At 33.7% G+C, this 27,725-nt stretch overlaps 1 protein-coding gene, 1 non-coding gene and 1 pseudogene across 2 annotated transcripts; all 3 read left to right on the top strand.

Moving 5' to 3' along the window:
* The first annotated feature begins 2,007 nt into the window (after positions 1-2,007).
* LOC110652828 (uncharacterized) lies at positions 2,008-4,199 on the top strand. The gene is made up of 2 exons (XM_058131882.1): positions 2,008-2,573; positions 3,716-4,199. Exons 1-2 carry the CDS (start codon positions 2,178-2,180, stop codon positions 3,740-3,742), a joined length of 423 nt encoding a protein of 140 aa, XP_057987865.1. The 5' UTR covers positions 2,008-2,177; the 3' UTR covers positions 3,743-4,199.
* LOC131172098 (G-type lectin S-receptor-like serine/threonine-protein kinase At1g11410) lies at positions 4,198-17,476 on the top strand (annotated as a pseudogene).
* A 6,807-nt stretch (positions 17,477-24,283) lies between these two features.
* LOC131172384 (small nucleolar RNA R71) lies at positions 24,284-24,391 on the top strand. Its single transcript, XR_009142863.1, has one exon. It is a non-coding gene; the product is annotated as a small nucleolar RNA R71 (small nucleolar RNA).
* Positions 24,392-27,725: the final 3,334 nt, after the last annotated feature.

The following is a 27,725-nucleotide window of genomic DNA, read 5'->3' on the forward strand; positions in this document are numbered from 1 at the left end:
TAAAGATAAAAAGACTTTATCTATAAAATTAGGAGTTTAATTTTTTGAGTCATCTTTATTAAGAGAATTTTACTTAAATATTACTTCCGTCGGAACATAACAATACTACCTAGTGTAATAAATAAATAAAAGAGTTTAGATGTTGTTGTGGTCCATGGATAAAGAAGCATGGAAGGCCATTTATTATAAGGTCAAGTGCTCAGACCTTCACATGGTAGGCCTAGCTGTGTAGTTACCTTCTACTCATGGACTTTATCATTTGGAGGGCAATGGAATGGGCTTTCAATTATTTCTATATATTTATTTTATATATGGTCATTTATTTTAGTTTAACATCTTGAACAAATTATCTTTCAATTATGTTATGTATTTTTAATTTTATTAATCTAATTTATTAATTATTAATTTTATTTTAATTAGGATGCATGTCTACATTAATAAAGTGTTCATATTTAGGGAAATTTGATATTCATTTTGCTTTTAGATTTTTTTTTAATATTTAAAAATAAAAAAACATGTAATTAAAATAAAAAAAAATCATAAAAGTGATTTTTCTAATTAATAAAAAATATCATTGATCTTTTATCTTAAATTAATTAATAAAAATGAATTTAGTGCATTCAAAAAAAATGCAAAGGAGAAATACAAAATATAAAGAAATTAATTAGAAATTGTGAGACATTTATAATAAAAAAGTCATGATTTGGGACCAAGTAATAGGAAATGTCAATTCAAAAATTAAAAACCTCAGTGCTGTGGCTATGAGCATGTGATAATGAGAGAAGATGACAGGAAAAAAGAAAAACAAGAATTGACAAGAGAATAAAGTCTGAGTCTCTCAGAAATAAGCTGTTAGCAGCTCTGCAGACTCATTTATTATACTACTTCTGCCACTTTAACTGAAATTTCCCCTTTTTTTTTCAGTAAAATGGACATATATTGGCTGATTACACACTCAGGCAAGAAATATCGTCTTTCACATTTACACATATTTAGAAGTATTTTCACTGTACTTATATAAGAACCAAAGCTTAAAGTATTTCTATTATGAATGAGTTAATTAGACGTAAATATGCCATCACATGAAGAGGTCAATAATGAGATTCAAACTTGAGATTTCTGATGCTAAATGGATCTCTTTTATCATATGAAGCAATTTCTCAAAAGCGAATATAATTTTTTTTTTCTCATCAAAAATATGATTAATTTTAAAATGGATAAATGAGGAGAGATTTGAACTCAATACTTGTCAAGAGTCCCACATTAAAAGATTACAAGAAATTCAAAGTGCTTGCAAGGGTGGAGGGCAAGTTATCGATTTGATTAGTTTTAATTTTTTCATAATGGTTGGTCCTAACTTAAGTAAGCTTATCTCACTCATCAGAGAATCTTGCCTCAGCCCACTCACTCCCCTTTTCTCATTCAATTTAAATATTTAATATTGTATTAGAGTATGTCTAGCCTAATTCAATTCAAGTGTCGAGATTCTTGGTGGTGTTGATGTTGCATCAAAGTTCAAGGTTTAAGGGGGAGGATTCAAGGTTTAAGTGTTAACTAAAATGTTTGCCACTTAAGAGTGAGTGTCTCAATGGTAAAATGGTTGCCACTTAAGGGTGAGTGTTTCAATGGTTGATCCAAGTAAGTCCATCTCACTTGTCACGAACTCTTACCTTAGCCCACTCACTCGCCCTCTGCCATTTCAATTCAAATTTGTGATAATATCTCAATTCATGGAAGAAGATCAATACCATCTTTAGTTGGCAAAAGCTTTTAATTGTTAATGTTTGATTGCTGACTGCAACAATTAATTGCAGTTTTAAAGTAAATAGGCTTTAAAGTTGCTTAAAATTTTAACATTAATGGAGCCAAAATCAAATATTTTATTAGTTGAAAATATCAAAAGGGCACTTTAGGACAAAGCAGTCAGTTTCTCAACATTAAGCAAAGAAAAAGACAGGAAGTTGAAAGCATTCAAAACATAGGCACACAGGGAGAGAGAGAAAGAGGGAGTACAGAAGCAAAGGGTTAGCTCAGTCATAAATATAGCATGCAAATGCTACCCCTTTATTTACGCTCCTACCTACAGAGATCTCCATCCTCCCCCTCCCATTTTTAATCATCACTTCCACCCTTACCTTCTCTCTTAGGCAACTATTAAACACCTGGTGTTTTTCGCCATGACCACCAAGAAATCAGGCAGGAAGATGAGGGGCTTCATGTGCCAATCTACGGCAGCAACTGCTGTGTGCACATTGAATGATCCTCGCTCGGTGATCGTGCCAAGAAGGCCTGAGAGAACCCTCCAGCAGCTTCTTGATAATCCATCATCATCATCCTCATCATCATCAAGATTATTATTGAAGAAAAGTACTAATAATGGTGTTGAGTACTCTAGACTTGTAGAGTCTCCAATGAGTTTTCTTCCACCTGCAGCTGCTAACAGATCATCATCACTTCTTGTTTCTTCCATCAAGAAAAAAGAGATCAATAATCATAATAACAGCCAAGAAAACAGACCAAAACCTATGCTGCAGAATCCAACTTCAATGGCTTCATCTGACCAAGTTTTCCAGGTTTGATGCTTAAATTTATAATGAAAAAATTTCATATAAATTTTAAGGAACTTAAAGTAATTAATTCATATTTAAATAATTTAAACTTAAAATTTTTAAATTTTATGGGACTCATATTTTAAAAATATAAGGACTAAATTATCAATAAAATAAAATTTAAAAGACTAAATTTTTAAGAAAATAAAAATTTAGGAACTAAATTATTTTAAGATTAAAAATAAAGATAAAGGTATTTTCTATAAAATAAATTATTTTCTAATATACTCTGTTTTAACAAATTATTTTAATTTCATAACATATTGATAAAGTTTTTTAATAATTTTTTGTATTTTAATTTTTTTTAACCCTTCAAATATTATGAAAAAAAATTATTTCCTTTTATAATGTAACATCATATAATATATATATATATATATAAATTATTCAATAGAAATGACAAGAGAATTATTATTCAAAGAAATGACTAGAAAATTTATAGCTTGAGTGATAAGTTCATCCTGTTAGAATTTTATTAGTTTAATATTATATTTTTATATAAATATACTTAATAATAATATTTAAAATATAAATATTTTTTATATAAAACTTAGAAAGATAATTGAAATATATGCATATATAATCTAATAAATATTGTTTAAAAAAAATCTAATAAATATTAAAATATTGATTTTAAAAATTAAAAATTAATTAATCAAACATATTTATTTATATTAATAAGCTTTATATTTAATTAATTTGTATTTAGTTAACATATATTTAATTATTTTTTTAATAATCCAATATAAGGAGAAATTATTCCATGTACATGCGTTCATAATAATGAGACAAAACGTGAAAACCACCGTAATAGAACAGCCTCAGCACAGATAATCTTTTCTTGGAAAATTTCTCCTCCTTTCTTTTTAATTTATCTAAGTAGAATACAATCTAATATTATTTTTTAAATAAATAAAAATTTTATTTATTATTTTTTAAAATAAATAAAATTCAAATATTTTATAAAGTTTTAATTTTCTGAAAAATTATTAATAAAAATATTTTTATATAAATTATTAATTAAAAAATATAAAATTAAACAGATTTCGTATTTCTTATTTAATAGGAAAAGTGACATAACCTTATTTTTATGTTGGCTGGCTTAGTGGAATTGGAAATTCCACCTCCTTTAAATAAAATATGGAAGAGGAGAGGGAGCTCCTCTCATTGCGTTTGCTTGGTTGGGTTTCATGGAACGCAGTCCAAATATTCGATAAAATGTCCCAATGAGTAGGGATTCTGCTGTAGGGTTTAATGGACCTCGTCCATTCTCTTCCTCCGTTGTTTTTGGCTTGCAAGCTCATTTTCCTCCATGTTAGTGCATTTGGTTCAATGGGCACGTTTCTTCAGTCTGCAATGTTCAAAAGTAGGCTACTATTGTCAATGTTCGTTGGTGAAGAAGACAAGAAATATAGTTAAAAAAAATTCCTCAGTTTTAGGATTAGGATTCTTTAGCCCTGGAAGTTCCAGTTTTACATATCTTGGAATCTGGTACCATAAAGTCCGAGAGCAAACTGTGGTGTGGGTAGCAAATAGGGATGATCCAATCAATGGTTCCTCGGGAGTTCTATCAATTGACCAATATTGAAATCTCGTTCTCCGTAGCTACCATAGCCAGAAGGTTCCTGTATGGTCTACAAATGTCTCAGTTGAGGTTGCAGATACTTGTGTTATAGCTCAGCTCTTGGATACAGGAAATTTGGTTTTGTTCCACGATAGAAGTAAAAGTACTGTGTGGGAAAGCTTTGATCATCCTACGGATACTATACTGCCAGGAATGAAACTTGGATTGAACCAAAGGACAGGCATGAAACTTTTCACTTCGGATCAACCCAAAAGGATCACCACAGGTCTTTATCTATTGGGGTATAAAATATATTTGGCGAGGCTTTCCTTGGCCCTTGAAAAGTTATACAGATATATCCAATGTTAGTTTTGTCAACAATCAAAATGAGACATATATGACCTACTCTGATTCTGATGCTTCTGTTATCATAAGGGTAATGTTGGACTATTCAGGACTAGTTAAGAATCTAATTTGGCATGAAAAAGATGGCAAATGGAATGAATTCTGGTCGGTACCAAAATCTCCGTGTGATCCATATGGGCGTTGTGGTACCTATGGAATATGTGATCCTCACTTTTTTAGTCAAAGATTTGAATGTGATTGTTTACCGGGGTATGAACCCAAGTCCCTAAGTGAATGGAATATTCTAAAAGATGCATCAGGCGGGTGTGTCAGGAAGCGGCTAGAGTCTACCTCATCATGTGGCCATGGAGACGGATTTGTGAAAGTGGCAAATGTTAAAGTACCTGACACTTCAGCAGCAGTTTGGGTGAGCACGAATATGAGTCCAAGGGACTGTGAAAAGAATTGCATGAGGAATTGTTCATGCTCTGCATATGCAAGCATAGATATTGCTGAGAAGGAGACTGGCTGTTTGACATGGTATGGCAAATTAATGGACACTGTACATAATAGGGAAGAGGGATATGATATTTATGTTCGTGTTGATGCAATTGAATTAGGTAATGTATTTTTGCCTTTGCCAAATTTTGAACAAAACCAATGTGTATAATCGGGTGAAAAAATTGGATAATCTGCCCTGCATGAATTGTCTGTGCTTATGTTCTATCATTATGCCTTGCCTTTCAACTTCCATTTCTTTTCCACTTTGATGGAACAATAATAAATTCTTTTCCCTTCTCACACAGCTGAAATCGCCCAAAAATGGAATGGTTTTCTTAAAAGGAAGGATATGTTAGCGATTTTAGTAGTATCTGTTGTTTCAGCTTGGTTTGTCGTCATCTTATTTGCATATTTGTGGCTGAAGAAGAAGAAGAAAAGGGGTAAGAAACAAGATTTTGCATGATGTTTTGTGCCTTTATGTGTATATTCATACCTCTGATTTGAGTAAGCATTAAGCATTCTGGTTTCATCTTTTTTATGGCAGTGAGGAACAAATGGAACAAAAGATGGCTTGATACAATTGGCTGCGCATACTACAACGAAACTTCAGTGGAAAATCAAGTCGAAGGTAGCATGAGTCATCCAGAGATTGCATTTTTCAATCTCAGCACCATACTTGCTGCAACTGACAGTTTCTCTCCAGCTAACAACTAGGGCAAGGTGGTTTTGGCGTGGTTTATAAGGTACATATTTGTAACTTCTGTGCAAATGTCTCAACTATGTACGTGTGCTTATCTTCATCTCCAGTTGTTGTGAGATTCTAAATGTCAAAATATGAATGCAGGGTAAATTGTTTAATGGAAAGGAAGTTGCTGTGAAAAGACTTTCAAAAGATTCAGGGCAAGGAATAGATGAATTTAAAAATGAAGTTTTGTTGATAGCAAAACTTCAACATCAGAATCTGGTGAAACTCATAGGGTGCTGCATTCAGGGAGAGGAACCGATGCTAGTTTATGAATACATGCCAAACAAAAGTTTGGACTCCTTTCTTTTTGGTAAGTCCTGTGTATGTCCAACTTTATTTAGCATTATATTCCAGAAGTTGTCTGATTCCATCTGTTTCAACAATATGATTGATGGACATAAAATGCATAAATTGGCACTGATTCAAATGGGAATCTTTTGTTAGATGAAACAAGAAGGTCAATCTTGGATTGGAGAAAACGCTTTGATATTGTCGTTGGAATTGCTCGTGGAATCTTGTATATTCACCAAGATTATAGGTTGAGAATTATCCATAGAGATCTAAAAACTAGTAATATTCTATTGGATGGGAAAATGAATCCAAAAATTTCAGATTTTGGCCTAGCTAGAATCTTCAAAGGCGACCAAACTCATGAAAAGACAAACAAAATAGTTGGAACATTGTAAGTATACCTACACATCCAGCAGCTAGACATAAAGAAGCACTGCTAAGAATGCCTTTCTTTCTTACATTAAGTAATTTGAACGGAGCATCATAACTATTTTTTTGTGTTTTTCATATGCAGTGGGTACATGTCTCCAAAATATGTGGTATTTGGAAAGTTTTCAATGAAATCTGATGTCTTTAGTTTTGGGATCATATTATTAGAGATCATTACAAGGAAAAAGAACAATGGCTTTTGTCAAGAGGATTTTTACCCAAGCATGATAGGAAAAGTAAGTTAAAAAATATGGGTAAATTATTGCAATCATCATTGAATTTTGCATTGATTTTCTTTGTGGTCATAAAACTTGAACTTATCGCAATTTAGTCACTGAAATTCGATTTTGTTACAATTAGTTTCCTGATTTCAATGGGAAAATCACCACAAATCTGACATGATATTCAATTTGGGGCTAGTTTTGTATGGCTTCTTCAATTTGATTTTTGATCTAGATCTCATTTTTAGTATTATAATATCTTAACTTGTATATCATGTTAGATTTTCAACGAAATTCATACCAAAATCACCACGATCAAATTAGAGTGCACTAGTTGCAACCAAAAAAGAAAAAAAAAATTAAAACTAGTGATCAAATTATGACAAATTGAATTTTTATGACCACAATAAAAATCAATGTAAAATTCTGTGGGCATAAAAATATTTTGCCCTTGAAGATGCTTTTACTACCTAATTATCTTCTGAATTTTAATAATTTGTTTATGAGTTCATGTAATGTATGAGATGTTATAGATATGGCATTTATGGAGAGAAGACAGAACATGGGAGATAGTTGATTCGTCACTAAAGGATTCTTGTTCTCCTGAAGTATTGAGATGCATCCAAATTGGGCTCTTATGCGTGCAAGAAGATGCAATGGAAAGGCCGACCATGTCAGCTATTGTTCTAATGTTAAATAGTGAAATTTGTCTTCCTTCTCCTAAGCAACCTGCATTCACTCTCAGAAAGTCTAGTATTATTAGTTCTAGCTCATTAGAACCAAAAGAAAGATTTTGTTCTGTGGATGAGGAAACAATTACTAAGGTTGTATGTCGCTGAATATATCTCCCATCAATTACATAAAATTTTAATATAGAGATCCATAATATGCTTCTTTTGTTATTGAAATTTTTTTTGCTTAGACTTAATTCATTATGAATTTGGATTTAAAACACAAACATATGGGAAATTTATATAATTTATTTGTATAAATATTATAAAGCTGAGTCGTGAAGAAGGAATATTAAAATTTGTCAAATGGCACTTTTTCGAGATGGTGCAAGAGTTTGTTTTTATTACACGTGGTATATTCCAAATTTTTTACATGTTTTAGAGTTATTTACTGAGCTATGACCATTTGTAATGCTAATATAAATTATTAGAAGCTCTTGAGTTATATTTCATTTAAATATTTTTTTATTATTATTAGTGTATTTTTAATTCGTTTAAATAATGAATGAACTAATTTAATTTTATTGTAATTATAAAATAAAATTTGAAATTCAAGCATAAATTGGATATTTTTTTATTTTTCATTATACATATAAATTAAGTTTCATCCGTTGTTCTCTAAATATGATTCTTTTTTAAGAAAGATGAAATTCAAACTTACAATAAAAATCAAAAGATAAGAAATGTAATGCTATATTTTTTAGTATATTTCTCATAAAAATATGTGTTTCAATTATTTGATGTATAATAAAAATATTGAATCTCTAAGTGATTTCAATTGCCTGGCTTTTCACCCATTATTTTTTTTATGAACACTTCACTTTTATTTAAAATTTAACAATTATGATTTTCTTGTGTGAAACAAGTAGGTGGAATTAAGGCACTTGGAAAACTATAAAGATCGTTAAAGAGATAAAAAAAAAAATTAGTGCTATATTTATTTATTATATTTCTCATAAATATATGCAAGAATTCCAGAAGTTAAATTTGCTTCCAGCACTCCAATTTTTTTTCTATTTAAATTATTTATGTTTTAGGTATGATTTATATTTTTAATTTAACAAGTAAGGTGATTTAAAAGATTAATTTCATCCATTATCTCTTAATTTTGACGATTATTTTGTCATCGTCCCTTAACTTTAATTTATATAACAAAAATATTTAAATTTCAATTTAATATACTATATATTAATTTTATTCTTTGCTATAACTTTAAATACTTATATATTTATATAAAAATGGCTACAAATTTGTAACAAATAAAACATATTGAATGAGATTATAATTTCATATCTGCAAATTTTTTTATTCAATTAAGTTAAATAATTTTGCAATTATGTTAAGGATATTTTTGTTCATTATTATTATTATTATTATTATTATTATTATTATTATTATTATTATTATTATTAAATTTAAAATTATAAATTTATAAATATTTAAAACAATTAAAAAAATAAATCAATAGAAGTAAGATTCAATGTTTAAGGTTTTTTATTATAATAAATTAAATAATTTTTAATGAATTAATAATACTTATAAAATTAAAATTATAGAATTACAATATTAAGAATTATATATTAAAATAATATTAAAATTTTAATTTATATTAAATTATTATAATATCAGAAATTGAACTTAGTAAGAGATTAACGAAGGATTATCTGCTACTAAAAGTTATTAGCGACGACAATACTGTATTGATCATCATTGCTAAAAGTATTAGTGACATAAATTTTGTAGCTAAAAGTTATTAGCAACGAAGTTTCCTGAATTAGCAAAAGAGTTTTGTCACTAACATATATTATTGCTGACAAATCATTTGTCTGTTACAAAATCTACGTTTATAGTTTTTCTATAAATAATAAAAATAATGAAGAGTATTTTGCAAATTTGTAATGTCCCCCTTTCCTCTTTTATATATCATATATATTGGCCACAAATCATTTATTTATTGCTATAAATATGTTTCATAGCAAATTTTTGTTTCCTTCTTGAGTTAGAAAGTTAAAGAAGAACAATTATTGTCAGAAGAAGCATATCATACATCTCCATACTAAAAATTTATGCAATTGATGAGAGATATATTCATGGATTTCTTTTGCAAATCTTTCAATTTTCATTTTGCAACAATAATCAAGTAAGGAATAGTGGCATAGAACACAACAATAGTGGCATCGAGTAAAGGAACATTAATTGGTTGACTTAAGTCTCTAACCCTTTGCTTGGATTGAGAAAATGGAAAGAAAAGAGAAGAAAAATAATTTCATTTCTTTCAAATTGTAGTTGTCATCATTTGCCACTAGAAATTGATTTCAACTGAACCGTTCAATCAACGTTGTTGACATAATTGGCCTCCAATCTACTGAAGACACCTATATTACGTCAATTTCCAAGTGGGTTTCCTATTGAAATCAGGAAATTAATGCTCGATTCCTTTTATGAAAAATATTATTTTAAGAAATATTTTTTAATATTTAGAGTATTTAAAAAATAAATTAATAAAATTTTTTTTTTATTAAAACTTAAATAAATATCATTAATAATAAAAAAATATTTATATTTTCTACATGTAAATTATTTTTTACCAAATAAATGAAATCTAAATGTAATAAAATGAAATTTAAGTGAATAAATTACTACTAATTTTATGATCATAAAAAAAATCAATATAAAATTCAGTTATGATTACAAAAATTTACCCCAAATTTTTAACTTATTTTTCCCATCATTCTTAGGTAGAATGCTCTTTAAAAAAAGTTATTGTTCCCTATAACAATCTCTAATAATATGATCCCAATGAAGATATAAAATTTCATTGACAACCTTTCAAATATCACATATTCTACCAATTAGCTTTATACAGAGACATTAGAATCATTTCTAAAGTTATTATACATAATTGCATTTTAAAAATAATATTTCATATTAGATTCACATTTTATATATCAAATATCTATTACTCTAATTTATTATATAAATAATTAATTAATTATAAAATAAATATTTTTGTAATAATATGATGTGGGATAACTTTTTTCTATAAGTCTTAGCTCCTTGTGGACTTTTCTAGGTTAAAAATATGACCACATCCCACATAAGTTTCACTTCAATGAAGATTACAGAACCAGTATGGATTTTCAAAAGTTGTTCCTGCATTCTTCTCTTCTAGTCCTCCATTTCGCATTTTCTTCTTCCAAAGACACCATAACTATGAACCAAACCATTCATGATGGTGACTTTCTGATCTCTAGAGAAAATAATTTTGCATTAGGATTCTTTAGCCCCGGAAGTTCCAGGTTTAGATATCTTGGAATCTGGTACCGTAAAGTCAGAGAGCAAACTGTAGTGTGGGTAGCAAATAGGGATGATCCAATCTATGGTTCCTCGGGAGTTCTATCAATTGACCAACATGGAAATCTCGTTCTCCATAGCTACCATAACTTGAAGGTTCCTGTATGGTCTACAAATGTCTCAGTGGAGGCTACAGATACTTGTGTTGTAGCTCAGCTCTTGGATACAGGAAATTTGGTTTTGTTCGACGATAGAAGTAAAAGTACTGTGTGGGAAAGCTTTGATCATCCTACGGATACTATGCTGCCAGGAATGAAACTTGGGTTGGACCGAAGGACAGGCATGAACCGGTTCCTGATATCTTGGAGATCAGCAGCTGACCCCGGAACTGGAAACTTCTCACTTCAGATCAACCCAAAAGGATCACCACAGGCCTTTATCTACTGGGGTACAAAATATATTTGGCGAGGCTGTCCTTGGCCCTTGAAAAGTTATACAGATATATCCAATGTTAGTTTTGTCAACAATCAAAATGAGACATATATGACCTACTCTGTTTCTGATGCTTCTGTTATCCTAAGGGTAATGTTGGACTATTCAGGACTAGTTAAGAATCTAATTTGGCATGAAAAAGATGGCAAATGGAATGAATTCTGGTCGGTACCAAAATCTCCGTGTGATCCATATGGGCGTTGTGGTACCTATGGAATATGTGATCCGCACTTTTTTAGTCGAAGATTTGAATGTGATTGTTTACCGGGGTATGAACCCAAGTCCCCAAGGGAATGGAATATTCTAAAAGATGCATCAGGCGGGTGTGTCAGGAAGCGGCTAGAGTCTACCTTATTATGTGGCCATGGAGACGGATTTGTGAAAGTGGCGAATGTTAAAGTATCTGACACTTCAGCAGCAGTTTGGGCGAGCACGAATATGAGTCCAAGGGACTGTGAAAAGAATTGCATGAGGAATTGTTCATGCTCTGCATATGCAAGCATAGATATTGCTGGGAAGGAGACTGGCTGTTTGACATGGTATGGCAAATTGATGGACACTGTGCACAATGGGGAAGAGGGATATGATATTTATGTTCGTGTTGATGCAGTCGAATTAGGTAATGTATTTTTGCCTTCGACAAATTTTGAACAAAACCAATGTGTATAATCAGGTGACAAATTGGATAATCAGCGTTGCATGAATTGTTTGTGCTTATGTTCTATCATTATACCTTGCCTTTTAACTTCCTTTTCTTTTCCTCTTTGATGGAACAATGATAAATTCTTTTCCCTACTCACACAGCTGAAATTGCCGAAAAATGGAATGGTTTTCTTAAAAGGAAGGATATGTTAGCCGTTTTAGTAATATCTGTTGTTTCAGCTTGGTTTGTCATCATCTTGTTTACATATTTGTGGCTCAATGATGCATCCCAACCGCAAGTGCACGGGTCGTATAAGTAGTATAGAAAAATATCGATCCCACGAGGAGTTGTGTTAATGATTGAATTTTCGATATAAAAGTTGACTAAATTGAAGTATTCATGAAATTAAAATAATGAATTAATGGGTAATGGAGTACGAAATCTAAATGTGCAAATTTAATATTCTATTCAACAATGTATTAATTAAACTAAAATTGCATCAAATTGAAATAAGCAAGTTCAAATATGGCAATATTTAAAATGGCAAATGATTAAATTCGATTAGAAATTAACAATGGTAAAAAGGCGATTCCGGAGTTCGGGATTTTATATTCGAGCTATTTTGGGATTTTAAATTGGTTATCCAATCTTGTGAAACTAAATGGTTTTAAGGAGATTAATTCTTAAATCCTTTGAATTCCCTTTCGAGTGAGACAAAGAGTGCCTTAATCAATCTAATCCTACTTTCGTGGACTTAGAATTAATTAAGACCCATTAAGTTCTTTAATTAATCTGTGAATCCTCTTAATCCTTAGCCTATTTCTAGGTCTAAGTTAATTAAGTCCAATTTCTTGATTATCTATCACAAGGCCTTCTCCTTTCTTGCTTCAACCATGGATTAAGAACATCACTTAATGGGATCCTACACTAAGCATGTCATTAAGCATACAAGAAATGAATAAAACTCATTAAGACCACAAAATATGGATTACCCAATCAAAATCCACAAAATATCTCAAATATTACAACCCTTACTCCAGAATCAAAAGTAAACTACTCACTATCCATAATGCTTACAAGATATGATGAGTTTAAATGGAAATAAAGCTTTAATCTAAGCTAAGAAGTAAGGAATTAAACACTAGAAATGTAGGAAAGTGTAAAGAAAGAAAGAAATCTGCAAATCTTGGTTGAAAATGGTGTGGAAGGTGAAAATAACTCCTCAAATTCTGCTCAGCCCCCTCTCCTTTTCTTCTTTGCTCCTTGTCTCTTTCTAAAATGGGAAAATGAGACTATATATAGCATTTTCTGACATGGAGCCCTAAAATAGTATGTTCTAGGAGGAATTATTTGAGGGAATCTCACCGACTCATTAATGAACTCTTCAAGGAATTTGCATAAGTGGATTGCATAAGTTATGCGATCCCTTATCTGATTTCAACTGAATCTGGGTCACTTATGCGTTTGCATGACTTAGTGCATAGGTTATGCACAATTTCGTGAATGTGCATAAGGGAGCGAGAATGTGCATAAGCTATGCGATCTCCTTATGCACATTTAATTTGGTTACAGAGCAGTGATCTTTCTCCTTATGCAGATCTGCATAGCTTATGCGGCAAGTTATGCACAGTTTGGTCAATGCATATTTATTTCGAAAACTTGTTTTTGACATCTTTTCTTTGTAGAAGACACTCCTCAAGGGCAAAATTCTCTTTAGTCCTTCAAAAACACCATTTTCCTACAAAACAAAGTAAAAATTACAAATTAATGCAAAATTGACAACTATGAAAAACTAACTAATTAACTAATGAAATTAGCTAAAAATGACTAATAATCAAATAAAAAGGGTTATAAAATTAGACCTAAATGACTATGCAAAATGTATGCATCAAATACCCCCAAACTCAAGCTTTTGCTTGTCCTCAAGCAAACTTTAGAATGTGGTGCAAAGTTTTTAGGGGTGCCTTATCCAAAGAGTTATGAAAATTACCAATTGAAGTAACTTAACACACCTTTAGCCATACCAACAATCCATATACTCATCCTTCAAAATGCAAAGAATCTAATGCTTATCCAAGCTTTCACCGCTTAGCCATCAAGTCAATTATCATTCAAAATCCCCAAACCAACCAATCAAAAGAGAGAGTCATGCTCAAAAGGAATTCTAGAACAACCAATAGTCAAAGTGTCTCTATATAGAATGATGGAATTAAATGAATGAATGGATAATTTTCCAATCCCATAGGCAAATTCCCTACTCCTATCTCCACTAATGTGGCAAGTACTATCAAGAGATCAAAGGTCTTTTTATGGATGTAATGGGGCCATGGGATTCAAAAAGAGGCTAAGAAGAAAAAAAAATGGGTAAAAAGTATTCAAAGCATGAGAATATGTTGCAATTTTGAAACATAAGGTACACTTTATTATATCTTTTTCTCTCTTTTTTTTTACATAGGAGAAAGAAATACACAATGAGGATTGCCAAGTGCTAGCATATTTTACAAGACACATAGAATGGAGGGACATTTTGATACTTTAGACTTGTATTTTGCATTTTCTTTTGATGCTTGTCCCTAAAAATGCCACCCCCAAACTCATTTCTTTTAATACTTTGGGTGGATTTCTTTCATTTTGAATGGCAATAGTGAAAAGCACATATACTAGCACTTTTACAAGATGACAAGCACTTCTTCTCCCTTTTATTGTATTTTTTTTTCTTTTCTTTTCTTTTTCTCTTTTTTTTTTATGTACCTAATATTGTAAATAATTATTCTCATGAAAAGGGTTGTAGTGTTTGGTTCATTGGCTAGGTAGCAATAAGGGATTCAAGAAAAATTAGGGATAAAAAGGCTCAAAAGGGGTTTGCAAGGGTCAATTTTAATTAGGAAAAAGGCCAAAGGTTTAAAATGAGGAGGTTTAAATCAAAGAATGCCTAATCATCTCTCTTTTCAAGTATAAGCTGGTATTTCGCCTTGAAAGGTTTAGAAAATTTGTTTTAGGATTGGTGAGACATCATTTAACTACCTTATATCCAATAACTCCCTCTAAACTCTTCCATCTCCAAATGACTAGTTGGGTGGCTTTTTGGCTAAGAAGATATAGGCAAGGGATAGACACTTCAAAACCTTGCACCTTTTAGGAACTTTCAATCCACAAACCCAACTAAAAGGTGAGTCAAATCACTCTCATAGGCACATTTTCAATACTCAAGGGATTTGGCAAAAGATTTTAATGCATGGTGCATGATTCCTAAAATGAGTAATGCATGAACTAAATGGAAGGAGTCTATTTGTATGCAATTTGTACAATTTCTAAGTGATGTATAATGTGTGTGTAAATGTGTAATGAATATGTATGTATGGATGTATATGTAAAATATTTACAATATATGTAAATGAAATGGAATGAGATGCTCCTATGCTCAAAATGTGAAAAATAAAGCTAAAAATCAAAATATGCACCCCCAAACTCAAAATTAGACATTGTCCTCAATGTCGCAAGCAGCAGATAACCAAAACTCAAAGCAAATAATATTGACCAGGAATTGTAAAAATTAAGAGCAAAAAGAAAGAGTTACCTGGTATGAGAATTCAAGATAAAGAGATGCATAAGAAGCTGCACGAGTTATGCGAGTTAAGTCTTGTCGAGCATGTTCATAGGTAAGGTGCATAAGCCATGCGGTGCTGCATAAGAGGCTATATATGTTGCATAGGCTATGCAGGACAGTGGCATAAGGGAATACAACTGTGCAGTGCAGTAGCGAGAAAGAGTTGCCTGAGCTATGCAAAGTTCTGCATGAGGAAATTCATAGGTATGCGGTGTATACAAAAGCTGCTGCATGGGAATTGGCAGAGGAAATGTACAACCAGTAGAAGTATTGAAATATAGGCAGTATGGGCAAATATGTACAAAAAGGCAATAAGTGCAATAAAAATCAAAGAAGACTGATGTAATAGCTATCTAATAAAACCTCAAAGAAAGCAGAATTTAAAATAAACTAATTGGAACAAACAAACATAATCCAAAACAAACTATAAATGTTTGAACATATTTACAAAGAAAAGGTCCTACAAGATTGAACAAAAGTAAAATAAACACTAATCTATGTCTATTGTTTTTCCTTTGTCCAAGGATGTGGCTAAGGGGCTTGTGGCTGCCCGGCTGTCGAAAAGATGGTCTTTGGAGGAGGTGATGGAGGTGGGGTGGCATGCCCAAAAGATCATGAGTTGCTTCACCATCTCCTTGATTCTTTTGTTTGTCCACTGGTTTCCATGACAAGGTCAAATAGTGATCATGTGATCCTTTAGTGTATCAAGACCCTTTGTCAAGCTTCCTATCCACAAAGAATATATCATCACTAAGCCTTTCAAGATAGGTGAATAAGGCTTTAGTGTTGAATCTGAGGAGTCTTGTGGATGAGGAAGGTTCATCTGTAGGAGGTATGGTGGCGAGCAGTAGGTGGAATGTCTGTGTAGGTGAGGGTGGGGTAGGTGTAGTAGGGTCTTTGGGGTGATGGGAAAGGTTGGGTTTACGGTTGTGCAATAGGCTCGGTTTACTGCTGAGGTGGCTTGATATCAAAATATGATAAATGGAACCCTGTTTTGGTTAAGTGTGCAGTATCAAAATATAAAGTGTCCTCAAGTGCTGGGATTGAGTGCTCTGCAGGATTAAAACCAAAATGCTTGGCTATGACAGTGATAAGCCCACCCAAAACAATATCACCTATGGATTTGGGGGCAATGTGCAGCACATGTTCACAAAAGAAGTAACCAGGAGATACCTTAACTTTGTGAAATGCACACCATAACATAAATAGTTCAGATTTGCCCACAGCACCAGAACTAGTCCCTCTGCCCAATATGGTGCTAGCCATCAGCCTATGAATAAACCTAAGTGCAGGGTCAAGGATTTGGGATGTTTTGGATCTACCAGCAGAGAAAGTTTGAGGTTGGTTTGTTATGATTCTCCAAAATTGGGCAGGATTCCAAATGCCCTTGTTGGCTACCTCTACTCCAGTATGTGGTACTCTAAATAACCCATCAATTGCAAAACCAAAAATGCTATGAAATTGGTCTAATGACAGTTCTCTATTTTGCCCCAAGCATCTAAATTTCATATGGTCTACATCATGCAAATTGAGGGTAGCAGAGAATGAAGAAATAAACTCCAAAACTAGAATTGGATAAACTACCTCTTGCTTATGCACAAATTCTGTCCAACCCATACCATCAAGAAATGCAACTACATTGTCAAATAAACCAAGAGATTGTAGAGCATCAGCAGATATATACCTAGTAGGTTGTACCCTTCTATCTTTGAGTCTCTTGAAAGCGGCTTTTTGAATTGTATCAGGGAGAGGCCAGGGTAGCTTTGATACAAATGAGGTTGCCGAAATTGTCTTTTTGCTGGAAGAGGGTGTAGAGGGTGGAGCTTTTGGCTTTTTGGGAGGCGGTTCTGACAATGGGGTGGGTGGGTCTTTGCGTTTGGACAGAGGAGGGGCGGAGGACATGGGTCGCCGCAGTTTGGACCGGATTTTGCGTTTGTTTGTGGGTGTTTGAGTTGGTGTGGGTGTCTTTTGTGGTTGAGGATTGGAAGTTGGGTTTATCGATGACAATGTAGAGAATTCGAGGGTAGAAGCGGGGCGGGAATGTGGATTGGAATCCATTGCCGATGGAGAAGAGATAGGAAATGAAAATGTAAGGGAAATTTAGGGTTTCGTGATGAGAGTGCTAGAGGAGAAGATTGGAGAGAGACGGCGAGAAAGAACGAAGGAATGGAGGTTGAAGGGCTGTAGGGGTGTGAAGAGTCGGGCACTGGAGCTGGGAAGTTAAGTTTGACGAAAAGGAATTTGAATAGGGTTTGAAAGAGACTGCATAAGGAAAAATGATTTATGCATAACCTGTGCACTCTTTTGTACATGTTTCAGAATGATTTAAACTTCAAAGAAATGGCTTATGCACAAGTGCATAGGTCATGCACTGTCCTTATGCATGTTTCGGTGACCCTTGAAATGTTGAGGAGCGAAGTCATGCGGGAGTGCATAAGTTATGCACTCCCCTTATGCATCTCTCGGCAGAAGTGGTGTTTCAGAGAATTGGGTCATGCAGAAGTGCATAGGTTATGCACTCTACTCATGCACTGTTCGGCAATTTTTGGAATTTTGGTTGGTGGTCATGCAGATGTGCATAAGCTATGCACTCTGCTTATGCACTCTTCGGTGGGTTTTGGAATTCAGAATTTTTGGTTATGCAGAAGTGCATAAGCTATGCACTCTGCTTATGCAGGTCTCGGCAACTTTGGTTTTTCTGTGTTTCTGTCATGCAGAAGTGCATAGGTTATGCACTCTGCTTATGCACCCCTCGGCAAAGTTGTATTTTTGGAGTTCTTGGTTATGCAGAAGTGCATAACTTATGCACCTTCCTTATGCACCCCTCGGCAAGTTTGATTTTTCTGGAGTTTCTGATCATGCAGAAGTGCATAGGCTATGCACTCTGGTTATGCAGACTTCAGCAGAGAGAGAAAATGCAGAATTTTTGGTTATGCAGAAGTGCATAAGTCATGCACTCACCTTATGCAAGTTTTGACAGATATGAAATTTGACAAAATGAGGTTATGCAGAGTTGCATAAGCTATGCACTCTCCTTATGCACTTGCAATAAAGGTGAAAAATGGCAAGAATTGTGGTTATGCAGGATTGCATAAGCTATGCAGTTGCTTATGCACAATTTAACAAGATCAAGAATGCAATAGAACATGGATTGCAAGTGTGAAAAATACCCTAGAATGAGGAAATATAATTCCATGAAGCATAAACCATGAGAATTTTTCACCAAAAACACATCAATATATACAAAGTTCATCAAAAATGCATCACACATGCATGTGAAAGTGGATCCTACATAAAAGATTTTTGAGAACTATGCCATTTTGAGTCAAATTCTGCAAATCAACATTTAGCACATAAAACTCCATAAAAATCTGCATAAAGTTGCATCTAACCACAAATGAGAAATGAACTCTCCAAGATTTGCCAAGAAAATGCAGCATTTCTACCTTGAATTCTACAACTCAAAGAAGCTCAAAGCTGCAAAAATGACTTACTTACCACCATATTAACATTATAAGCACAAGTATTAAAAAGTTACACACCCAACCTCATCAAAACACAAGCCATTTGCTGCAGACACCCTTTTTGCATGAACCAGATAGCAGCTTCAGCAGTTCACCAACCTTCCTCTATTTAAATACATCCAACCTCATCAAAAACATGAGCCATTTTGCTGCAGACACCCCTTTTTGCAGCAGAATGTACATTTCCTCTACATAAACCAGATTGCAGCTCCTGCACAGGTTATGCAGCAAAAACTTATCAGTTCTTTTGAAGGACAAAATTTTTCAAGTTAAGAATTACTTTCCCAACAGTTCACCAGCCTTTCTTCATTGAATTACATCTACAAGAGACAAAATTTAACAATGTCAAAAATTGAATTTGGGGAGATTCAAGATAAAAACAAAATTAATGAAAATGAAAGTAAATCAACAAAAGCAAAATAAAGGACTTGGGATGCCTCCCAAGAGGGCTAATTTATAGTCCTTAGCTGGACTCTTCATGAATTTTACTGAAAAGAGGTGAGGGATTGGAGAGCTTGTAACAGCTTGCTCCTAGTATTGGGTCTCCAGTTATGTTATGTTTCAATCTATGCCCATTGACATTAAAATTCCCAGAAATTTCACTCCAAAATTCTATTTCTCCATAAGTGAAAACATTATAAACTCTAAATGGACAGTCCACCTTGACTTAAGTTTTCAGTGAACAATTTCAATCTTGAGTTGAACAACAAAACTAAATCACCTTCTTTGAATTCCTTTTTCCTCAGATGCTTATCATGCCAAACTTTAGTTCTTTCTTTGTAAATACGGGCACTTTCATAAGCATCCATCCTCAATTCCTCAAGCTCATTAAGTTGTAACAACCTTTTCTCACCAGCTTGCTTAAGATCAAAATTCAAGGTTTGAATGGCCCAATATGCTCTATGTTCTAGCTCCACAGGTAAATGACAAGACTTACCATACACCAATCTAAAGGGAGTAGTTCCTATAGGGGTTTTGTAGGCAGTCCTATATGCCCATAAAGCATCATCTAGTTTGATAGACCAATCTTTCTTAGAATTGTTCACTGTTTTCTCCAAAATATGCTTGAGCTCTCTGTTAGAAATTTCAACTTGTCCTGAAGTTTGAGGATGGTATGGGGTAGCTATCTTGTGCACTACACCATACTTCCTCATTAAGCTTTCAAATTGCTTATTACAAAAATGGGAACCCCCATCACTAATTATAGCCCTAGGAGCTCCAAATCTGTTCAAGACAAATTTCTTCAAGAATTTCACTACCACTCTAGCATCATTAGTTAGAGTTGCAATAGCTTCCACCCACTTTGACACATAGTCAACCCCAACTAAGATGTATCTATTACCATATGAAGGAGGGAATGGCCCCATAAAATCTATTCCCCAAACATCAAATAATTCCACTTCAAGAATATTATTTAGGGGCATTTGATCTCTTTTTGACAAATTTCCACTCCTTTGACATCTATCACAATCCAACACAAATTTCCTCACATCCTTAAAAAGATTTGGCCAAAAGAAACCAGCTTGCAAAATTTTACTAGCTGTCTTAGAGATGCCAAAATGACCTCCATAATCAGAAGCATGGCAATGATGCAAAATACTCTGTACCTCCTCTTCAGGAATACATCTTCTAATTAAACCATCACAACATCTCCTAAAGAGTAAAGGATCATCCCATCTATAAAACTTCACCTCATGCAAAAACTTTTTCTTTTGTTGCCATGTCATACCTAGAGGTAAAACTCCACAAGATAGATAATTCACAAAGTGCATACCAAGGTAGTTTAGCAAGAAGAGAGAAAATTTTTTCATCCAAGAAAAACTCATCAATAGGGATTTCATCCAATTCTTCACTATCAATTTCAACCTACTAAGATTATCAGAACTACATTTTGGCTCCTTTCTTATCTCTAATCTCCAAATCAAACTCTTGTAGCATCGAATCCACCTAATGAGCCTAGGTTTGGCCTCCTTTTCTGAGCAAATGCACGATAGCTGCATGATCTGAAAATATAACCACCTTTGAGTCAATAATGTAAGGTCGAACTTTTCCAATGCAAAGACAATTGCCAAAAATTCCTTTTAGTTGTTGCATAATTTGTTTGAGCCTCATCGATGTTCTACTAGCATAATAAATAGCATAAGCCTTTTTGTCCTTTCTTTGACCAAGAACAGCCCCAATTGCATAGTTGCTAGCATCACACATAATTTCAAAGGTAGGCTCCAATCGGTGGTTGCATGATTGGTGCAGTGATAAGAGCTTGCTTCAACCTGCAAAAGGCATCCAAACACTCTTGGTCAAATACAAATTGTGTATCATTACTTAACAAATTAGACAAAGGTTTAGCTATTTTAGAAAAATCCTTGATAAAGCGTCTGTAGAACCCGGCATGTCCTAGAAAACTTCAAATTCCTTTGACATTGGTAGGAGGAGCCATCTTCTCTATCACTTCAACTTTGGCTTTATCAACCTCTATTCCTCTGTTAGACACCAAATGTCCAAGCACTATCCCTTCCTGAACCATGAAATGACACTTTTCCCAGTTTAACACAAGGTCGATTATCGCACATGTTGCAAAACTCTAGAAAGGTTAGCCAAGCATATATCAAATGAAGATCCATAAACAGAAAAGTCGTCCATAAAAACCTCCATTATGTCTTCAATGAAATCTGAGAAGATTGCCATCATGCACCTTTGAAAAGTGGCTGGTGCATTACACAACCCAAATGGCATCCTTCTATAAGCAAAGGTTCCATATAGACAAGTAAAAGTGGTTTTCTCTTGATCATTTGGATGGATAGGGATTTGAAAAAAAACCTGAATATCCATCTAAATAGCAAAAATAAGAATGCCTAGCCAATCTTTCCAACATCTGATCAATGAAGGGAAGTGGAAAATGATCTTTTCTAGTGGCAACATTTAATTTTCTATAATCTATGCACATTCGCCAACTAGTCACCGTTCTAGTGGGAATTAATTCATTATTTTCATTTTTGACCACTGTCATTCCACCCTTTTTTGGAACAATATGTACTGGGCTCACCCAAGTACTATCTGAGATAGGGTAAATGATCCCTGCATCAAGCAACTTCAAAATTTCCTTTTTAACAACTTCTTTCATATTTGGGTTCAACCTCCTTTGATGTTCAATAGATGGCTTACAATTTTCTTCCAAAATGATTCTATGCATGCAAAAGTGTGGGCTTATTCCCTTAATGTCATCTATGGTGTATCCCAAAACTTTTCTAAATTGTCTCAACACTCTTAACAACTTATCAGCTTCTACAGTACTCAAATTTGCATTTACAATTACTGGATAAGTGTTATTAGTGCCAAGAAATTCATACCTGAGCTGAGAAGGAAGTTGCTTAAGTTCTACCTTAGGTGCATCTTCTTCCTTGAATGATGGTTGCTTAAATTCTACTTTTTCCTTTTGTGTGAGTTGAAAAACTGGAGCAGAAATGAATGGTGGACTTCCCTCTAAGTGTTGAGTATATGCAGCTACATGAGGGTTGTCATAATCTAAGCTTCTTCCATGAACCAAACAATTTTCAAGTGGATCTTCTGGATATTTCTTCCTGAAATGTTCTTCAACCAGCTCATCAATGATATCAACTCTCAAGCAAGTATCAGCTTCAGAATGATGCTTTTTCATAGTGTTATTAATATTGAAAACCAATTGCTCTTCACCAACTCTAAGAGTAAGCTTTTCTCCCTTAACATCAATCAATGCTCCTTTGTAGCTAGAAAGGGTCTCCCAAGATAATTGGAATATTAGAATCTTCCTCCATGTCCAAGATGACAAAGTCAACGGTATATAGAACTTTCCAACCTTGAGGGCACATTCTCCAAAATCCCTTCAGGATACTTGATTGTTCTGTCAGCTAACTGAAGAGAAATGTGGGTTGGCTTTAGATCTCCCATGTTGAGCTTCTTATAAATAGAGAGGGGCATAAGGCTAACACTAGCCCCTAAATCACATAGAGCTTTTGTAGAACAAGACTCTCCAATGTGGCATGGAATTGAAAAACTCCCTGGATCCTTAAGCTTTGGAGGAAGTTTCCTTTGGAGGATAGCACTACATTCTTCTGTCAAAGCTACAGTTTCATCATCTTCAAGTTTCCTCTTGTTTGAGAGAATTTCTTTCAAGAATTTTGCATAAGAGGGCATTTGTGAAAGAGCATCAACAAAAGGCACATTTATGTAAAGTTTCTTCAAAACCTCTAAGAACTTCCCAAATTGCCTATCAAGCTTGGCTTTGTGAAATCTTTGTGGAAAGGGAAGTTGTGGCTTGTAGGGTTCAGGAGGTATATATTTCTCTTCCTTTTCTTCAAATTCGTCTTTACATTTTTCTGCACTCTCTTGTTTTTCACTCCCATCAGTTCCTTTTTCATTTTCTCTCTTCTCACTATTTTCACTCTTCTCATCATTTATAACTTTACCACTTCTTAAAGTAATAGCTTGACACTGCTCTCTTGGATTTTCTGGTTGACTTGGAAGCTTTCCAAAAGATTTGGCACTTGAGGAAGATGCTTGTTGTGCAATCTGATTTTCCAGCATTCTGTTGTGTGTTTGCATCTGTTCCAGCCTTGCCTTCACCTCTCTCATCTCCTCATCATGCTTATTTTGGTTAGCAAGTATCTGTTGCAATAAAGCTTCAGTGGTGGAATTTTGTTCTTGCTGTTTTGGTGGAGGGTTCATATTTTTCTGCTGAAAATTAGGCAATGGTTGCCTATTTTGCTGATATGGAACTTGACTCTGCTGTTGTGGTTGAAAATTCTGATTTTGAACTTGATTTTGCTGATTTCCCCATGAAAAGTTGGGATGATTCCTCCAATTTGGATTGTAAGTTTGAGAATAAGGATTCCCCATTTGCTTGTTTCCATAATTACCAACATATGCTGCTTGTTCTCCATAATCTATTCCACAGCTGGTAGTTTCCTCTGCATAAGCCACTTGTTGTGAACTTCCAGCTGATGTTGATGAACTAACCAACATACTCAAATCTTCCATCTTCTTAGCAAGGACATTTGTAAGTGCATCAAACTTTGCATTAATCATGTTGAATGGATCAAGATCATATATTCCAGCAGCTTGCCTTTTCTGAGTTGGAGCTGGTCCTCTTGGACTACTCCAAAGATGAGTATTCTTTGCAATTTTCTCCAATAGCTCATAAGCTTCATCTTCATGCTTAATAATGAATTCTCCTCCTGTTTGAGCATCAATGATTCCTCTGATTGCAGGAGTGACATTTGTGTAGAAATTCTGATTTATCATCCATTTTGGAATGGCATGATGTGGGCATAATCTCTCTAATTCCTTCCATCTCATCCATGACTCATAAAGAGTTTCATCTTCTCTTGATGCGAAAAGTGTCATTTGATTCCTCGGCTCTTGAGTTTTCAGTGGAAAATATTGTGCAAGAAATGCATCAGTGAGTTGCTCCCAATTTGTAATGGAGTTGTGAGGTAAAGAATCAAGCCAATCCAATGCTCTATCTTTCAAAGAGAACGGGAATAGCTTCAATCTTGCTGCATCATCAGACACTCCAGGTTGTTTTTGCATGTCACAGATCATAGCAAACTTCTTCAAGTGTGTGTGTGGATTTTCAGAAGGATGTCCTCCAAATTGAGAATTCTTAATCATTTGAAGAACTCCAAAATCCATCTTGTAACTATTTGCATCAATCCTTGGTCTTGCTATGCTCTCTCTCAAATCATCAAAATGTGGAAAAGCATGATCCATCATACTTCCCTAAACACGTTTGCATTAACAACTTCTTCCCTTGGGCTTCATTTTCATTGTTTTGACCATTTCGGCATTACCAACACCAATTCTAATTCTTTCATCGACCATATGCGCTTCTAATTGAGTCTCTCTCAAAGCTTCCTTCCTTCTTACGGTTTCTTTCTTGTTGGCCTTGCAAAATTTCTCTATTTGAGATTGAACAATAAGGATGTATCACTTGTGCTTCTAGCTCTTCTCATAAAAGATTAAAAGTACCTGAAAAAGAACAAACAAACACAAAATGAAAAGATAACAAAGATAAAACTAAAAACAACTAAAATGATCAAGAATTCAATCTTAAACAAACAACTCCGACAGCGGTGCCAAAAACTTGATCGTCCCAACGCAAGTGCAGGTCGTACAAGTAGTATAGAAAAATATCGATCCACGAGGAGTTGTATTAATGATTGAATTTTCGATATAAAAGTTGACTAAATTGAAGTATTTATGAAATTAAAATAATGAATTAATGGGTAATGGAGTATGAAATCTAAATGTGCAAAATTAATATTCTATTCAACAATGTATTAATTAAACTAAAATTGCATCAAATTGAAATAAGAGAGTTCAAATATAGCAATATTTAAAATGGCAAATGATTAAATTCGATTAGAAATTAACAATGGTAAAAAGCGATTAGGAGTTAGGATTTCATATTCGAGCTATTTTGGGATTTTAAATTGGTTATCCAATCTTGTGAAACTAAATGGTTTTAAGGAAATTAATTCTTAAATCCTTTGAATTCCCTTTCGAGTGAGACAAAGAGTGCCTTAATCAATCTAATCCTACTTTCGTGGACTTAGAATTAATTAAGACCCATTAAGTTCTTTAATTAATCTGTGAATCCTCTTAATCCTTAGCCTATTTCTAGGTCTAAGTTAATTAAGTCAAATTACTTGATTATCTATCACAAGTCCTTCTCCTTTAGGTCCTTCAACCATGGATTAAGAACATCACTTAATGGGATCCTACACTAAGCATGTCATTAAGCATACAAGAAATGAATAAAACTCATTAAGACCACAAAATATGGATTACCCAATCAAAATCCACAAAATATCTCAAATATTACAACCCTTACTCCAGAATCAAAAGTAAACTACTCACTATCCATAATGCTTACAAGATATGATTAGTTTAAATGGAAATAAAGCTTTAATCTAAGCTAAGAAGTAAGGAATTAAACACTAGAAATGTAGGAAAGTGTAAAGAAAGAAAGAAATCTGCATTTCTTGGTTGAGAATGGTTTGTATTGTGAAATTGACTCCTCAAATTCTCGGCCCCTCTCCTTTTCTTCTTTGCTCCTTGTCTCTTTCTAAAATGGGAAAATGAGACTATATATAGCATTTTCGACATGGAGCCCTAAAATAGTATGTTCTAGGAGGAATTATTTGAGGAATCTCTGCGACTCATTAATGAACTCTTCAAGGATTTGCATAAGTGGGTTGCATAAGTTATGCGATCCCTTATCTGATTTCAGCTGAATCTGGGTCACTTATGCGATTTGCATGACTTTGTGCATAGGTTATGCACAATTTCGTGAATGTGCATAAGGAAGCGAGAATGTGCATAAGCTATCACGATCTCCTTATGCACATTTAATTTGGTTCTGAGCAGTGATCTTTCTCCTTATGCGGTCTGCATAGCTTATGCGACAAGTTATGCCAGTTTGGTCAATGCATATTTATTTCGAAAACTTGTTTTGACATCTTTTCTGTAGAAGACACTCCTCAATGGCAAAATTCTCTTTAGTCCTTCAAAAACACCATTTTCCTACAAAACAAAGTAAAAATTACAAATTAATGCAAAATTGACAACTATGAAAAACTAACTAATTAACTAATGAAATTAGCTAAAAATGACTAATAATCAAATAAAAGGGTTATAAAATTAGACCTAAATGACTATGCAAAATGTATGCATCACTCAAGAAGAAGAAGAAGAAAAGGGGTAAGAAACAAGATTTTGTATGATGTTTTGTGCCTATCTATGTATATTCATACCTTTGATTTGAGTAAGCATTAAGCATTCTGGTCTCATCATTTTGAGGCGATGAGGAACAAATGGAACAAAGGTGGCTTGATACAATTGTACGATGGAAAATCAAGTCGAAGGTAGCATGAGTCATCCAGAGAGTGCTTTTTTCAATCTGAGCACTATACTTGCTGCAACTAACAGTTTCTCTCCGGCTAACAAACTAGGGCAAGGTGGTTTTGGCGTGGTTTATAAGGTACATTTATAACCACGTGCAAATGTCTCAAAGCGTGTACATGTGCTTGTCTTCGTCTCTAGTTGTTGTGAGATTCTAAATGTGAAAAAATGGTATGTAGGGTAAATTGTCTAATGGAAAGGAAGTTCTTTGTGAAAAGACTTTCAAAAGATTCAAGGCAAGGAATAGATGAATTTAAAAATGAAGTTTCTTTGATTGCAAAACTTGACATCGAAATCTGGTGAAACTCATAGGATCTTGCATTCAAGGAGAGGCAGATGCTAGTTTATGAATACATGCCAAACAAAAGCTTGGACTCCTTTCTTTTCCGTAAGTCCTGTGTATATTCTACATTATTTAGCCTTGTATTCCACAAGTTGTCTAATTCCATCTGGTTCAATAATATGAGTGATGGACATAGAATGAATAAATTGACACAGATTCAATTGGAAATCTTTTGTTAGATGAAACAAGAAGGTCAATCTTGGATTGGAGAGCGCTTTGATATTATCGTTGGGATTGCTAGTGGATTTTTATATATTCATCAAGATTCTAGGTTGAGAATTATCCATAGAGATCTAAAAACTAGAAACATTCTATTGGACAAAGAAATGAATCCAAAAATTTTAGATTTTGGCCTAGCTAGAATCTTCAAAGGCGACCAAACTCATGAGATGACAAACAGAATAGTTGGAACATTGTAAGTATACCTATACACCCAGACTAGACACAT

The sequence above is a fragment of the Hevea brasiliensis genome, chromosome 13, assembly GCF_030052815.1.
Source record: "Hevea brasiliensis isolate MT/VB/25A 57/8 chromosome 13, ASM3005281v1, whole genome shotgun sequence".
NCBI lineage: Eukaryota > Viridiplantae > Streptophyta > Magnoliopsida > Malpighiales > Euphorbiaceae > Hevea > Hevea brasiliensis.

What these genes read in the sequence shown, in the direction of transcription:
- LOC110652828 (XM_058131882.1), top strand. Translation starts at nt 2,178, where the DNA reads ATGACCACCAAGAAATCAGGCAGGAAGATGAGGGGCTTCATGTGCCAA. An exon ending in CATCTGACCAAGTTTTCCAG is followed by an intron (nt 2,574 to 3,715) that starts GTTTGATGCTTA and finishes TGGCTGGCTTAG; the next exon opens with TGGAATTGGAAATTCCACCT.